Here is a 17,854-nt window from a genome sequence, read left to right as displayed (position 1 = left end):
TAGAAACGGTTTTACCCAATAACCGCATACGTTTACGTAAGCAAATCTAAACCACGCTGGAAGGCTGATAGTAATTGCGTTTAGTTGAATTCTGGCTTCTGGGTAATACGGGATTTAAGGCTAAATTAGGGTTATTGAATATAAATAATTAAATATTAAATACTAACAGTGAATATCAATGGAAAACTAAGGGATACATGGAGAAGACCTGTTACATATACTGAATTTCCATCTACCATACGATATAGATTATTACTAATTATTATTATCTAGTAAGTGCCTAACATCTTGCAGGAAAAGAAAGTGGGCTAATTTGCAGTAATTTTTCCTACAGTTATTCCGCTTGTATTTGGTAGAAGCTTCTTCATATAATACTTGGAATTGCGAGACAGATTGATCATTTTCCTTCGCCTTTCGGGAATAGCATCGATTGAACACTCTGAAAATCCACGCCTCACAAACCTGTCAGCAAGTTGGGAATACTGTTATTTAGAAAGGCTGCCATGAAAATAGTACAGCAATAAACCAAAACAACTACTATACACAATAATCAATTTAGGAACTCTATTGGAGAAGGTACTTACCAATCTGCCGTCCGAGTAGTAAGTAGGAAAAGCTTATTCAATCCAAGCGATGATGCTTTCTTCTCGATATAATCTGCATTGTATTTCATCATATAATCAAATACATAGTTCTTTTTTTAAGGAAAGAATTCAACACAACAAAGAAAAGAACTCAAACAACACGTACTCAACTCCTACTTTGCCATCAACGACCATCAACTAAGAACAGTTGCTCAAAAGCATCTTCTTAACACAAACGTTTAAAACTTGGTTATACTTAATAAAAATATTGTATCTGAAGGAGTTAATTACCTGTACCTATCAGTCTATCACTAATATTGATAATACAATCAATATGGAGTTTCCAGCCAAACATCAAATGTGAAATAATCATGAATATATATAATATATAGTCGTATTCCTAATTTAAGTTTATTATTATTATTATAATATCAAATATGATCTTTATATAGTGAATGGTCATCTATCAAGCTTCAAGCTAAATCATCAACCATAGAAGAAATAGCATACCAAGCACTTTGTCTCCTTGTCCTTGGCCTCGACAATCAGGAGATACTGCAATAGCTGCAACCTCGCCACACTTCTCCTCAAAGTAAGGAAAAAGTGCAGCACAAGCAATTATTTGACCTTCTCTTTCAACGACAACGAAGGAATCCAGCGCTTTTAGTAGCTAGAACCAGGAAATAGTAAAAATGAGGCTTTTATATAAAATTACTACTAGACCATGTAAACTATGATCACCACAAATGGCACAAGTGCAACTATGCAAACCTCTTCATCAGTCCGCTTCACTAATATGCCAGATGCCTCCAAAGGCTGAATGATTTGTTTTATTCCAGCAAGATCCGTTATCTGTGCCATCCGAGTGCCTTCGTATAGGTCACTGCAAATTGTAAATGACGGATAGGAAAATGAAAAACGTCTTTCAAGTAAAACATCACGAATAATCTGCCGCGCTGATGCAGATAGTATATTGCAACTGCAAGGAATGTAGGAAATTCCATGAATGTCAGAATTTGGCATTCATTGAATTTTGGGTTTAGACACAAATGAAAAGAAAATATACTTCAAACATGTAATGTTTTCCTAGTGGTATGGTCTGTAACTTACGAAACACAACAAGCAAGGTGCTCTAGAATTTACACTGATGAGGTCAATTTGTTAACTTGTTTTACTTAATCATTCAGTCTTTTTTTATAGCCAATGGTTGCATAAGATTGTGGACAGATGGAGTTCAAATCCAGCCCACATATTTACAGCCTTACTGCCTTGGACAACAAGAATCTCAACAAACCCTAAAACCCTATGCTGACCATGTTATTAGAAAAAGCCTCTATCTTACCGATTTGACCCTATGCAGACAGCAGTAAGAAATCAACTGGTATGCCAACTATTCTTGAACCATGGCTATAACAGTTGAAATATAACTCAAGGATATAATTGAATTTAAAAGCACCAAAACCGAAAGTCAATTTCTGCAACCAAATATTCTACAAAGTTCACAATCATAGCAAACTGTTTTCTGGAAAGAACAGCAAAAACTGCTTACCTAGCTACCATTGTTCCCATGCCATCTCTTTTAAACAATTCCAACAACAAAACTCCACCAATAGTGCCATCCAACAAGTGAACTCTTTGAACACCACCCTGAAAAATGGCAGACACTACTATAAGCAACATACTTCTGAAACATGTATCAGATGAGATTTGAAAGCATAGCCATTATTTCAACCAGAAACTTCTCAAAGAAATCCAAATTCCAGTTATTCTATCCACTATATGATAGAAATATTTGTAGATAAAAAGCTATACGGTTCTTCATGACAGTATGGTAGAAGAAACAGATGAAGACCATCTGTATGTTGGTCTTGTCGGGATTTTGAAACTGCTTTTGTTCTCACACATGCTCACGAATAACAATTGTAAAATCAATTATCTCGTAAAGATAATGACATTTTTTAGAGAATGTTTCAGAAATATGATGTTAACACCAAATTATGTCATTCAAGAGAAATTATACTTGGAAACAGTCCATTGTTAGAAATAGTCACTTAAGCCCATATATTGAGAAATTAGTCATTTGCAAATATTCAAAGGCTATATAGAGTGTAGATTTTAGGAGAGAGAGGGAGAGATAAACATTTGTGTCAAACAATGCTTGAAATAAACTAAAACATTCAGACCTTAGGTTACTCAAGATGTAATGTAATATAGACTTAAATAAGCACAACTACTGTGCTCAATATAGAAAGACAGAGGTGCATTATGGACTCACTCTGCAAACAAAAGCTGCAGCAGCCAATTCTGACAGGTAACCATTCATTCGACTAAGTCGCTCTTGACCTCCAATAGCAAAACCTTGCTCCCCAAACCCTAGACCATTTCCATTGTCAAAACCAACACCATTATGAAAGGTTGCATTATTCAACCCAGTAAAAGGTTTGCCATTGGTTGAAGATTGGGCTGTCCCATTAATATTGCTATGCTCGAAAGAGTTGAAACCTTCAACGTCAACAGCTTTCACATAGTTAGCAGCTATTTCACTTTGCTCTGCCCGTTTACGAATTAACATGTCTGCTTCTTGAACAGGCAAGAAACGAATTAGGCGTCCACTCTCATCGAGTATTGGACCATCTATAATGCATATTAGCTTGTCTGCTCCAATAGCCAAGGCACAAGCTGTTGCAACTTCGTAGGTGCTATAGACAATAAAAGAGAGAAAAAAAAGTTAATAAATATAAGCATTTGTCAGACTCTTAATTGAATAAAAGGGAAACATAATAAGTCCAGCAGCTCTAATATTCATACAAGAAAAAGAAGCAGGTGATTTACACATGGATTCTGTTACCCACTTCTCTTTATGTTTTCTTTCTCTGTAGGATGATCGGAACAAATCCAACAAAAAGAAAGAACACATTGGCACAGGTGGAAGTCCAAAAGAAATGGCATCACTAAAATCTATGTACTGGTACATAATCAATATTTTTTTCTTTCACAAATCTCAAGTAACGAGGTACTACCAATCAAACTATTTCACCAACTAATGAACTGAATGACAATATATCTTATTCTTTCTCCTAAGAAGCAGATTATTGCAAATTCTTTTAGTTCTATACTCTGATGAGCCCGTTTGTTCAGATCTATTCCTATGCCCAATTCTTAAAAGATAACCGTAAAAAAATGTTTTGCACAATATTGATAAAAGAAGTCTGGTTGAACGTATAAAATAAAGGCATAAAACATTGAGCATCAGTCTCTGCAACAAGTAAGCATAAAATAGCATAAGATTGATACTCAAAAAAACATGAAAAACCAGAAATTACCCAGAAAAAAAACTGTTATAAAGACGGCATATATATTAGCATGCAATTGTCAAAAGCCAGTTGAAGAAAGTAATCATCAGAAACTCTAAAGCATACTTGCAATTTAGTACTTCTCCAGAGCTGGAGTAGCCCAAGTTGCTTAAAATAACAACACAACCACCATCAAGCCTCTCACGCATTCGAGATGCATCTACCTTTTTAACTTCCCCGGTTGCCCCAAAATCAATTCCATTGACAACCCCTCTTCTCTGCCAAAAGGAATAAATACAAAAATAACAAGACTCTCCAACATAGTGATAACAGAAAGAGAGGATCAATTTCAAATGATCATTGCTACTTTGAAAAGTAAGCCACAAAATTCAAACCTTGGCTGCAAGAAAGTTACCACTGGCAACACTGACACCAACTTCGTGCCAACGACTATTGTCACCATGCCTGCGGATATTGCAGATGGCGGGTCCAGGTGAAAGCTTTGCTTCTAACAGCAGCCTTATTTTCCCAGCCGCCTCCATTGCAGCAGCTAGAGATTCATCATCAGTTATTCTATACCTACCAACGTACTTAGGCTCACTCCCTACAAACACAAGAAGATCAGTATTCAGTAGCCGTGGAACCATGCTCAAAATAACAACTTTTTTTTTTTACCTATTTTGCTTATTGAGGAAAAAACAAGAGAGGGTTTTGGCAAGTAACATATATTTTCACAATATCCCATGATTATTATGCGTGCATTTAGATAACATGTGCTTTAACCAAATAACTATATTGTGACTAACCTCTCTCATACAAAAGCTGATCAATTTGAGCATGGGTCCCTGGTACAAGAACAAACCGGATTCCAAGGTGATGAAGAAAAGCTATATCCTGCAAACAGACACACAATGTTTAAATGATGCCCAGCTTCAATTCATTGACCCAAACATGATGACAGCAAAAAAACAAACATCTCATGTGCATGAGTTAACACCACCAGAACACACACAGAAAAACTCATCGTGCCTTGATAACGGGATCCAGGAAAGGACTATCAACGATTTCGCCGGAAATAATGACAACAAATGTGCCACCGCGATATGCCCACAAGTAAGGCCATGCTTCCCGGAACCACCGCACGAATTGCTTGTCCTCCTCATAGTTGTAGCTCTCCTCCTCCGCACTCCCATTCACTCCTTCGTCTTTGAGCACACTGCATTTCGGTGAGATTGTTATTCCTCTCTCTCGGTTACCGGCCACCAAGGAGAGAGGATTTGTGAGGTTTGGGTGTGGGTGGGAAATGAAAGAGAAGTGGTGATAGAAAGAGCGTGTGTGTTTGGTAGGGTTTGGAAGGGATATGCAGCAGGTGGAGTTGTACAAGGAAGCCGCCATAGAAGAGATTCAAACACCAAATTGTACTTTGCAGTTGGTGAAACAGGTTGACAGCCACCGTTGGTTTGGAACACAACGGTGAACGAAGAAAGGGTTAATCTGTAATAATCATAGAAAACCGGGGATAAAAAAGGTATTTTAACCATTATAGTACTCATTCTCTCCGAATAATTTGTGTTTGACTTTTTTTGTAGTCCTCTTTCACGACTTATTGGGTTTTTTTAGCTTAAAAAAGTAGGAAGAAACTTGGTAAGAGACCAAGAGATTTTCTCTTATAAATAAAAATATTTAAACTCTTAAGAAATCTCAGAAATTAACAGATCACAATTTATCATCTTTTTCACTGTTTATTTTTTGTAGATTGATAAAAGAACACCAAGGTTTCTTCCTGTATTAAAAAAATTTAGCCCTTTTTCACTTTTTCTTTTAATGATAAAAAAATAACAAATGCTGTTTTTTTTTTTAATTTCTTCATTTTTTCTTGTAAAATTACAAGTTAGAAACACTCAAAATAAATCCAAATAGACCCTTGTTCCCTTCTACTACGAATTCTTGCAACTCACAATGTTTTGTGCGTCCCGCATACAGACAAATATTAATGAGAGCATGAAACTACGAGCGACACATGTTTCCCTGTCTCTCTCAATTAGTCAATTCTGATTTCTTCCCTCATCTTTATCATCACCGTGGAGCAAAGTTTAACGGCGTAAGCTGAGTCAGAAACAAAAAAGGCTGGCAAAGAAATTGGTTTTAATTTATGAAGATAAAATTTTGGTGTTTGCTGTGATCTCTAAAAATTATTGCTTAATTATTAAAAAAATTAAATAATTAATTTTAAATTTAAAAATATAAAAATGAAACATTTTAAAATATTTAAAAATTACTATAAAAAATAAATTAAGCACAATTGGCCTAAAATTTTATTAGAACTATGAAATCCAGCCATACACATAACACGAATGCTATAATACAAACACAAATACGCGACAATTTCGAAAACTCACGAAGCCAAAATTAGGATATGATATACGTAACATTTATAAAACCCACAAATACTGTTATAAAATGTGTGTTTTAAACAAAGAAAGAAACGTGGTAAACCTAAACTTAAAATATTAGTATAAGCATTATAATAAAGTATAAACTACTACAATTAAAAGTATGAAATAATATGACATGTATCAAATTAAGAAGAAATCATAAGCTGCGACTGTTACTATATGAGGAATTGATGATGAGGCCCATGGCTTCATCAATCATCAATTCAATACAAATGAATAATCCGAATACAGTCATTGCCCAGGTGGCATTACCAATGGCCTCCACAAAAAACAACCTTCCCCGGTTCCCCCTCCCTTCATCAAATCATTCCTTTTTTCCCATCAGGACTCCAGTAACCACCATAATGGTAAGATCAAACCAATCTTCTTATTTATTTATTTATTTTTATTGTTTATTTTTCTTAATGGTAGTGGAAAAGCATAAGGTTTTTCCAAACAAATTGGCTCTTCATTAATTTTTTTCCCTTAAAATATGTATTTTAGGAACTCAACTACTCACCTGCACAAACCATTTGGCATCTACTATGTTCCTATCGAAATATGCTCCGCAACTCCCAAGTCCCAATAGTCCCACGATTCTGGCTTCTACTTTCATATTTTTTTTTATTTTTTAAAAAAACACACACACAAAAATGGAGCTTGAAATTTCTGGGTTAAAATTTAAATTTGCGGAAGAAAGAAGAGAGTCCAGATATTCTAGAAATCCTGGAGAAATGAAAGAACAGAAATGAAAAACAGAGAGTGTAGTGTAGTGTGTACCTTGAGAATGGGGTCCAAGTATGGACTATCAACAATTTCTGCGGAAATGACAAGAACGAAGACGCTGTCCCTATGAACAGATATGTAAGGCTGTGCTTCACGGAGAACCTTCACGAACTGTTCGTCTCCTACTTCTTCTTCTTTCTCCTCTCTTCTTCTTCCCTCTCCACAACCGCACCCTCTCACAAACCACTCTGCCTTCTTTTTCCTCTTCTCCAGCATGTACCCCAACCCCAACCTGCTGCCCGTTGTTGAACCCGGATTCCAGAAGCGGTAGCACGTGGGGACACGTGACACTGATGACGACCATGTTTCCGGTGGCTGCCATAATCGAACAGAGATGGGTGGTTTGGAACTGCTAGCCGCAGCCATAGATATATGTATGTGTTAGGTGAATGGTTTATTTAACGGTGATTTTAGGAGCGATATGCATGTATATGTAATTTTATATATAAAACTGAGATTTGTAGCTACGAGGAGGCCTTTTATAGGACCAGGGATGCCGCCGGCAATTCACCACTTACGCGGCGAAACGCTACCATTCGATGTAGATGTTAATAATTGGTATTTATTGCCCTCACATATAAATACTATTACTAACAAATGGCAAGCTTTAAAAAAAATCAACCATCTATATAAAATATAAATATTTATATACAAAATTACAAATATATCATAATTAATTTTTTATATGAACATAGCAATTTTAAATCAATAATAAGAAGAACGAAGTTGTTCAATACATATATGATATAACATAAAAAATAAATAGAGCAACATAAATAAAAAATAAGAGGAAGTATAGAGAACTAATGGAGTATTTGTGTAATGTGTAGTTGTGTACAATGATGGTTTAGGAATGTTCGATTTAATAGAATATCAGATGTTTATTATCTCTAGTACTTAAATAGTTATTCTAGATAGTATTAGTGTATTGTGTTTGAGAAATTAGTAGTATTTTATCCTAAATGTTCATTTTTTAACTCATATTGGGACAAATAAATAGTTCATTGTACACATTGTACAAATACTTCATTGCCTCCCTAGCGAGATTCAAAAAATAAATATTCTTTTGTCATATAGTATTTTACCTTTTCTTTCTACAACAAAAATTAAAATTTATTAAAAATTAATGTATTTAGTCTATTTACTTTGTCTAAATACATTAATATTTTAATAAATTTAAAAATTAAAAAATAGTTAACAAAAAATATTAAACAGTGGTATAGAAATATTTATTTTGATAATTCATAAAAATTGAATTCATAAATATAAATACTACATAAATTGATCTAGGTTCAAAATTAATTGTAAAAAATTATATGTAATTATTTATATAAAATTAATAACTAAAAAATATTAGATAATAATTTAATTAAATATATTAAATTATTTAATAATATTTAATTATTAATTTTATATGATGATAATTACATATCAATTTCTATAAAAATTAATAGGGTATTGTTGTAATATTTTTTAATAACAGTATTCCCAACTTACTGACAGGTTTGTGAGGCGTGGATTTTCAGTGTGTTGAATCGATGCTATTCCCGAAAGGCGAAGGAAAATGATCAATCTGCCTCGCAATTTTAAGTATTATATGAAGAAGCTTCTACCAAATACAAGCGGAATAACTGTAGGAAAGATTACTTCAAATTAGCCCACTTTCTTTTCCTGCACTAACTAGATAATAATAATAGTAATAGTAATAATAACAGGTCTTCTCCATGTATCCCTTAGTTTTCCATTGATATTTACTGTTAGTATTTAATATTTATATTCGATAACCCTAATTTCTGCCATCCAGTCTCAATTTGGATAACCCTATGGCAAAATTGATGTTTTTTACGGGAGCACTGGCAGTGGTGGGCGCCACCAAAGTGCACCGTTTGTCCGTTTGTTGTATATTTGCGTGATTCTGTGTTGTACTTTTATCTTGTTTTGCTGTGTTGTCTGCATCCTAGACTCCTGGTAATGTCATAGGAACCCGTTCTTGAAATCACTACTTGGTAGTTGGTGGTGGTGGTGTCTTACCGTGGTTGGTGAGAAACTACAGAAGCAGGAACACAGTAAAAAAATGTAAACAACTAGAGGAGCCATATGATATTTTTTTGTTTTGGAATTAAAAAAGAAAAAGAGAAAAGGATAAATAGGTTTTTGACTTTTTAGTTACAAACATTTAAATTCTGAAAATTTAAAAATATATTTAACTTTATGACATTTTCAAAATCTGGACAAATCGACCATTCTATTCCCTTAGGTCTATCAAACCCAACAAAAAAATTGAACGATATACACATACACATGTAGAAAAGTTTTTAAAATAAGACAAATTAGACCTAAGAATCAATATGTCCAAATTTTGAGAAGGTCAATAACTAAAATGTATCTTCAAATTCTCAGAGATTTATATGTCCATGAGTCAAAAGATCAAAATTTTATTTGTCTTTCTCTCAAAGAAGAATTAACGTTTTGTTTTCATTTAAAAAATTGAAGATCGAAAAATATACTATTTATTTATATATATATTTAAAAATGAGTGTTATTTGAATACTTCAAACAATCTACGAGTAAAAAATTTAGATAAAAAGGTTATTTTTTAAAAACGTATATCACATCAAAATCTAAGAATAATAAAATAACTTTTTTGTAAAGAGGACTCACTCTCTTTGAGAAGGATATCACTAGAAGAAGCCAAACTACAATGTTTTTAACGAAAAAATGGTGTTATCCTTCTTCCATTTCTTTGCCTATTTGAAAAAGGATTCCACAAAAAGAGTCGTAGGCTAAGTTTGAGGCATGGTTAGCCACCCGTTGAAGTTAGAGACATGCTTCAGCACCATCGTGATATTTGTAGCATTATTGGAGCATAGGATTGGAATCAAACATAGAAATTGATAGGTGGGATCGTCAATGGAATCAGACGTGAAAATTGATAGGTGGGGAACGTCCACTCAACTTTCTCAAAATTAAGAGAGGACCACAGAAAAAAAAAAAAAATAGCTCAAGCTAAAGGGCACGACTGGTATATGATTATATTGATATGAAAGGAGGAACCTAAATGCTTAGGTTGTCACGGTCCTTGCAGTAACTAAAGATTCAAATAAGCAACTACCAAACAATCAGTACCACGCTCTAGTGCAATATCTCGATACATCATCGCATTGCTCTCCAACCGTAGATCCTAAAACTTGACGGAGACATAGCCAATAAACTAAGGCAATTATTTCATGTTCTCCACTATAGTATAGTCTCACATGATCACATCTAACAACTACAGTTTCTATTCTAGAACTGATGGTCTGGACTGAACTTGAGATTACTTCAGTTTTCAGTGTACTCTCTTGTTTTCAAAATAACTATTTTTTTTTTTTAATTTCAGTGATGACATCTACATGCAAATACAAATATGTTTAGCCAACCATGTCAAATTATTTAATAGTTTATAATATCATCATCACACGAAGATGTCACAATTGAAGTAGTCATCTTTTTTTATACATTAAAAGCTTAATGTATTTAGATGTAAAATAGATCTAGATACGTTAATTTTTTAAGTGTAAATACTATAAAAAATAGTCAAAACTACAATTATTTTAAAACTAAAGAAATATCATGTTACCAATATATCAGCTGGAACCATGTTTAAGATTCAGCAGTGCAATAACTGGAAGACAATAGTGTTTTTTTTTTAAATTACGTCAATGGAGATGTGCCCAAATAATGATTAGACTCAAGGCAATATACAACAATTAGGGGCTAAAATATCCACCAATAATGCAGTTATCTTATCAGTACTTCAAACAGAAAAAGAAAACTGTACAAAAGCTTAAAATATGGTACAAAATTGCACGTAATAATCCCAATATTTATAATGTGTTTTCAGAGCAATAGGCTAAGATTTGAAGAAAGGCGAGATGCAATGGAAAAAAAAAGAGAAACAAGATCGAGACAGATGCCGTTGGTAATTGCCTAATTGGTAGTGATTTTACGTAATATTTCATCTCGCTGTTCTAGTCTTTTCAGAGTTTTTGCCAAAGCCTTAGTGGAGTTCGAGAACTTGATGTGATAAAGATAGATATTGATCGAATGAGGACCCAGTAAAGCGAACGGCCGCGAGAGAACGAGATATATAGGTAACCTCCCTAGAAGCTTGAAAAGATTGAAAATAAAATATCAAATCAAGATTGAAGATTGAAAACTACCTACCTGGCCATTGGGTTTCTAATTTTTTATTAAAAAAAAAAGAAGGAAAATTACAGAACCAACAATAGAGCTCAAGAATCGCTACATAATTTTATCAACACGAGACTCCATAGAAAATCACAAGGAAAACAAACTCATAAATTTAGCACTGCTGTTGTGGTGACGTTAGTGCAAATAGTACTTCAACAACAATTAAACTCAAATAACCATCACCATAGTTACCAGACTAAGAAACGGTATAGTAAGACAAGTGTTAACACAAAATTGTAGAGACACAAATGCTTCGTCTATTGAAAATAAATGAATAGAGTGTTTTTTTTCTTCTGTTGTTGGGGTTTGGGCCTTTGGGGAAAGAGAGGGGGGGGGGGGGGGGGGGGTTTGGTTAACTCCTAAGATAGTAACAACAGTATAATGAACTGATGGATCATACAAATGAAACTACTACTGGGCACAAATATCTACAGCCTAGAAAATTAATTGTCATACAAATTTCACACCATTTAAATTCCTCTAATATCTAATCTACAACATTGCCCTTCTGTTTTCGCTTCTGTATAGTTGAATCAACAATTACATCTGACAATCACGTACCTTAGGTTATCTCACCTACTTCAAGCTACCATGAGTTTGTGAAGAGTCCATAATGAGGGAGTTCAAGACCAAAACTGCCACGTATGCTGCTCATCATTTCTGGAGTTGGGCGTTACAGTTATCCTATCTGCATTAGTGGACAGCCATTTACTGAAATCAGGAGATGAAACAAGTTCTTCTAAGGCTTTTTCAGTGGACTCCTTAGTGAACGCATCCCATTCTGCTGCTGAATATTTTCTTCTCTCAGGTGTGTTGTGTATGATGGATGGGAATGAATCCTCTGTTAGCTTCTTGGGTGGTGTTCTAGTGAAAACTGACAAGGAACAAACTTAGTGTGTTAAGCAAAACTTATTCAGTGCTTTCCTTTCTCCCCTAATCAATCAGGAGAACTAGATAAGGGGTGACATTTCCAATGCAAAGATAAGTATATTAAGATGAGCAAACCTCGTTCAGAAGATTTACAAGGTGACAGGGTGAAACTTTTTAGTGGAGGCTGAAGAAATGTAGAATCCTCTTTGCTTTGCATATTGTACGCATGTCCATCATTTGAATTATCAAAAGGTGATGAATCAGGATCCTGGGATCTCCTCCTGTTCTTTTTAGGTGATTTGAACATACTCCTGCAAAATTATTTCACAATAAGAATATACAGGACAAATAGTTTTCAGAAAACCCCTCATGACTACAAAGTGCCCACAGTTTAATAGCTTGAGGGTCAAAACTAGGAAATTGCAAATCATAAAAAATAATCCACATAATATGATTTACATTACGGTGGTCTCCTATTTATTGATGATATTGAAAAGTAGAACCCCAGTACTGAAAAAAATTACACAGTGGGATCCAGAGTTCATGAAAGTGGACTAACCTGCGCAAGCGACGAAGGAATCTAGATCTAAGCGCCCTCTTCATCACGTTGACCAGTGATCCACATAATAAGGCCAATGCTCCCAACAGAGGATCCATTGAACTCTGCATGCAACACAATCTTATCAAAGCTGTGATCATATGTATGATATGTGAAATAATGGGAAAGTAAGGATAAATGAAAGAAAAACCTGAAGGATCATAACAGCAGCCAAAATGCGAATGGCCCATACAACAAATTGAGCAGTGCTTATGTCCACAGATCCATCTTCAGTCAGGACAAGTTTGCGGACCACCCAGAACCCCAACCAGGCTCCAAGTATCGTGACAAAGGCAAGCAAAAATATTGCCAACTGCAGTTAAAATTTCATGAGTAAAGCATTCAGAGATCCTCGAAGACGTATGTAATTTCCATAGTAGATAAACAAAGCAGTCCATAGTACATTCTGTAGTAACCAGAAATGAAATGACAAATGACAATATAATAGATGATTTGTCAAATACACACAAGCGCACGCACACACATCTTGTGGAAACAATATAATCTGAGTTCCCAACACTGATCTTAGCATTCTTACATTTCTCACCCTCCTGCTCCCTACTCCTTCAGGACCTGTGATGTTACATATAGTATTTCCAAATTCCCATTTCTGATCTTTAACATTCTTACATTTCTCACCTACCTACTCCTTTCAGACCTGTGATGTCTTGCAATTTTAAGAGCCACCACATCTCCACCTACACATAGCAGCTCTCATTTTCACTACATTCAGACCATGTAGTGCACATCCTCATATGGACCTTGAACACAACAAACCTTGTTTTCTTTGTAATGCAGAAATCCAATACGCCAATTCATAGGACACTGCTGGATTAGATTGCAACAGGTTTGAAGATGGATTTTAACCAAATGCCAACTCTCCAACCAAACCAAAGCTTGGGACCAGCTAAGAGAAGTTAAAACTTCAATTCTTTGTTTCGAATATTAACCGAGAAAGTTGCAGAAACTTAGAAAGCTCATGTGTGTCATTTTTTGACAGGCTGTTGCTTCAAAGAGATCTGTCCTTTGATGGCCAATGGTTCAAATTAAATTTACAGTGGAAAGAAGTTAACCATAAAACTTAGAAAGCTCATGTGTGTCATTTTTTGACAGGCTGTTGCTTCAAAGAGATCTGTCCTTTGATGGCCAATGGTTCAAATTAATTTTACAGTGGAAAGAAGTTAACCATCACAATCATAATTCAGAAAACAAATGAATAGAGTGAAATACTCTAGAAAATACTAAAGCTAATTTGCAGAAAGCATAGATAACTTACATACAGGATTATACATGTCTTCATCAATTCCTAACTCTGTAAGCACTGCACGAATTAAGCCTGGCACATAGCGGAGGAGGAAGGTCCCAAAACCAATCTGAAAAATGATGGTTGGAATTATATGATCCACATTCATCAAAGATAATATGTGAAATGGAAGTGAATTGTATTGAGGTTACACTTACAGCAGATGAATATATAAATATACCAAGAGAACTCTTCCGACCAGTTGGAAGCAGTTTCATTCCCTGTCAATTAGAAGAGACAAATTCCATGCTAAGATCAACAAAGTATTAATTAGAGGAAACTGGATTTTAGTGTCAACATTTAGGTACCATGTTATACGCTCTAAGTTAGATATATCAGCTTTTATAATCTATGCTCTAGCATCATATTCAACAAAAATTCATCCCAAACTACCTGGACTGATTTAAACTATAAAATAAATTACAGCCCAATGAATTATGTGATACAATTCCAGCCATGAATAGTAACTGTTTTGCATTTTTGCCTTAATGACCAAGACCATCAAAGATATTGCAAGAAAAATTTGAATCAGACAAGATAAGCCATGAACAAGAGCTCACGTTTTCTTGAGAGGAAGAATTGATGAAATCTTGGTCAATTTCTCAACAAGAAGACTCATCCTAAACATCATATGAGAGTACAGTCAAACTATCTAAAGTTCTAAACATTGAGGAACAGTAATAAGTTACCTGGTAAAGAATCATAAGTATCACAAGAATGACCCCAACTGCCATTGCGCTGCTATAATAAAATGCTAACGATTTGCTTAAGAAGGATGCCAAGCTCATTAGAGTAATACCCAATATTAACAATACAACACGATATGCAAAAAATTCTGCAAGAGAGAGAGAGAGAGATAGAGAGAACAGCATTAGAGCCGGTTGACAGTGTTCTTAAGATGGATCAATAGCACAACAAGAAGCTATAACACATCAATTTGACAAACACAACTAAGACCATTTACCTTCTTCGACAGACACCTCAAAATTTTCCAGTGTTGAGCCAGCAGTCCTTATATCTAAGAGCTTGTGGTCAAAAGGAGACATTGATCGAACCCAAGAACCCTTGGTAACTTTTTCCCACTGGCCTTGTGAACACATTCCTACAGCAAGAGATGCATTCCTGAACAAGGCGCACAAAATTGCCCTAATAAATTAGATATACCATTTTACAAATCCTAGTTCAATTTAATACACGAAAATTGTGAGTTACAAAGGGAATAACATTGCATAATCAAATTGAGACTTGAGGTATAAGCCTAGTCCTAGAGAAAATGGTGTTCACCATGTTCACTCACCAAGACAACAAATCACTAGAACCAAACTCATTGATCAAATACATATTCATACCGTGCACAAAAAGATTCGTCAAAAGCAGATAGGCTACACAAATACACACCTATGGAAACAGATCTCTATGTTTGGAATGCGAACATTTGGATCTGCAGGCAACACCTTCACTTTCATGGAGTGCGCGAATTTACTCGGGTTTCTCAACCTTGACAGTCCGTGTATCCTAACTCTTTCGACAACCACAGTAACACCAGGCTTAGAACCAGGAGATTTCCCCACAGGAAAGCCACGTGATAGCTGCAGTGTCGAATTCTGGTTAAGACCTGCAAAAAGAATAAGCCAAATTTCAACCTCCATAAAGCACCAGATTTACATATCTGCATGTGATACTGTGATAGATAATTGATAAATCACACTTATCCACTAGAGCCAAGAAACTTATGTATAACTAAGCCAAACATCCCAACAATATGATATTCACTTGAAGAAACAATTTATACAAAGGAATGTCAACATAACTAACAGCACATCCACCACTACAAATGTTATAATAAGGACATTACTAAAGAAATTGACGGTATCTCTTTCTGCATCATGTAACAAGTAAGCACATAACCATGCTTATAGGTAGATACAACAATAACAGCAAATATAGTAAAACCCTATACTTGAAAATTTAAGAACGATGAGATAGGGATAAAGAATGCGTACATAAAGAATGTTCATCAGCCAATACCAGAACCGCAGAAGCCCAAAGACATAACAGAAGAAGAAGGAAAGCAAAAGGAGCAGCATGTTGAGCACGAGTACCCGCCATCGCTATGGCTGTGCTTGGAAATCCGAAAGAGGGAGAAGAGGCGCGCGTTCAAAATCCGCTAAAAGCTGAGGGTAATTCTGCAAAAACCAAAAATTTTGGGCCTCTACCAAGTGTCTTCAGTCCAATATCCATTTTTGTTGGGGCTGAAACCGGTCTAGCGAAACGCGGGCTGTAACTAACCCAAACGAAAGATGCTGAGAGGTTGAGACTAAGACTTAAATATATAATGTCCAAAAAAAAAAACTTAAATACAGGAGTTTAATTAAGTTTTTATATTATATTTGGTATAAAATATATAATACTGATTTATGTTTTAATATTCTGTTTAATTTAAGATAAATATAAAAATTAATAAAAATATTTATTAAAATATTTTAGTTATTAAAAAAATATTATTAAAATTTCAGTTTTTATTTGTATAAATTTTATTTCCTTGTGTTTTGAGGTATTGAAAAGACTAAAATTTTATGTTTTGAGACTAAAATTTTAGAATAATGCTACATGTACACCGAAATCAGCCACCAATATAAAATACATGTTAGAATACAAACAATATCTTAGATCCTCTACAATAAATTAAAAAAAGTTGATAAAGTAATAAAGTGAAGAATTAATCACCATTATTTTTATAATTTTTATAAAGTGCATGTCCTACTATCTTAATTTAAGAATGACCAACTCTACTACTTTGTCAATTTTTTTACTTTAGAGGATAATTTTTTTCAAAAGTAATTTGTATTTTAAAATTATTAATGTATATTCATATTTAAAAACTATTATTTATTATATTTATTTTAAATTTTAGAAGCAATTTTATTAAATATGATTATTATAACTTATACTTATTGAATATAACTTTTAATTTACATCAAATATAATTGTTACATTAAAAAAAAAACTAAAAACGATATACAAGTTTTAAAGGGAACAATAATACCAAATCCACCCATAGTCTATAACTTTTATTTTAGATCTATAATAATAATATGTTATTAACATTCATAGTTGACCACTATGTTAATGGCTCACTGGTTATATATCTTTTCTAATCTTAGTAAAATAAACCAAACATGTATTAGTGATTTTGATTACTTTGACCAAAATTACAAATATGTCCCTGTAGCCAATACATATATTTATCAACTTAAGATCTTGTCCGATTGCAATATTTATTATTCACATGCTTGTTTGGTTTTCTGTTTGGTAAGGAAAAGAAGATCGAAAATCAAATCACTTTCCTTAGCTGGAGGTCATATATATACCCGTCTTTTGAATCAGCAAAAGAAAGGCATGCATGTGTACATCGAAAGAACTAACATAAAACAGAACAAACATAGGTATAGAAAATGTTTCATCAAGCTTTTGATGGGAAAGACAAGAATGTCCTAAAAGCGGGGGATAAAGTGATTGCATCATTGACCCTCGATTCAAGCAAAAACAAATTAAAGCAAAACCATAGATACGTGCAAATTGAATTTGAGAATATGGTGCACAACGGAGCAAGCACTACCAGAAAATAAGTGTCGGATTGTGAACATTAGTGGAGGATTTTTAGTTTATTCTGACTCCAAAATCTTGATTGTCTGCTCTGTTGTAGATTCCGGAGTCAATGGCGACATTATTTTTCTCTTGGTGAGTTAATA

General features: G+C 34.2%; 2 protein-coding genes across 5 annotated transcripts; both read right to left on the bottom strand.

The window, feature by feature from the left end:
• Positions 1–99: 99 nt before the first annotated feature.
• On the bottom strand, positions 100–7,628 carry LOC130982231 (probable amino-acid acetyltransferase NAGS2, chloroplastic). 4 transcript variants are annotated; one of them, XM_057906131.1, is made up of 10 exons: positions 7,093–7,628; positions 4,684–4,771; positions 4,273–4,481; positions 4,004–4,155; positions 2,860–3,283; positions 2,134–2,231; positions 1,356–1,563; positions 1,095–1,254; positions 585–657; positions 100–462 (listed from the first exon to the last, which is right to left on the bottom strand). In XM_057906131.1, exons 1-10 carry the CDS (start codon positions 7,462–7,464, stop codon positions 309–311), a joined length of 1,938 nt encoding a protein of 645 aa, XP_057762114.1. In that variant the 5' UTR covers positions 7,465–7,628; the 3' UTR covers positions 100–308. The 4 variants fall into 4 exon arrangements, with proteins under 4 accessions (XP_057762114.1, XP_057762116.1, XP_057762115.1 ...); XM_057906133.1 differs by having other exon boundaries at positions 101–462; positions 1,356–1,467; positions 7,093–7,626; XM_057906132.1 differs by lacking the exon at positions 7,093–7,628 and adding an exon at positions 4,907–5,401 and having other exon boundaries at positions 101–462.
• Positions 7,629–11,433: 3,805 nt separating this feature from the next.
• Positions 11,434–16,282, bottom strand: LOC130982232 (uncharacterized). The gene is made up of 10 exons (XM_057906135.1): positions 16,106–16,282; positions 15,501–15,717; positions 15,067–15,224; positions 14,792–14,937; positions 14,261–14,323; positions 14,080–14,172; positions 12,951–13,112; positions 12,761–12,864; positions 12,337–12,512; positions 11,434–12,205 (listed from the first exon to the last, which is right to left on the bottom strand). Exons 1-10 carry the CDS (start codon positions 16,209–16,211, stop codon positions 11,955–11,957), a joined length of 1,476 nt encoding a protein of 491 aa, XP_057762118.1. The 5' UTR covers positions 16,212–16,282; the 3' UTR covers positions 11,434–11,954.
• Between the last annotated feature and the right edge of the window lie 1,572 nt (positions 16,283–17,854).

Source organism: Arachis stenosperma, chromosome 5 (genome assembly GCF_014773155.1).
Source record: "Arachis stenosperma cultivar V10309 chromosome 5, arast.V10309.gnm1.PFL2, whole genome shotgun sequence".
Taxonomy (NCBI): Eukaryota; Viridiplantae; Streptophyta; class Magnoliopsida; order Fabales; family Fabaceae; genus Arachis; species Arachis stenosperma.
Note: the sequence above shows the minus strand (reverse complement) of the source record. Positions and strands in the feature narration are given on the sequence as shown.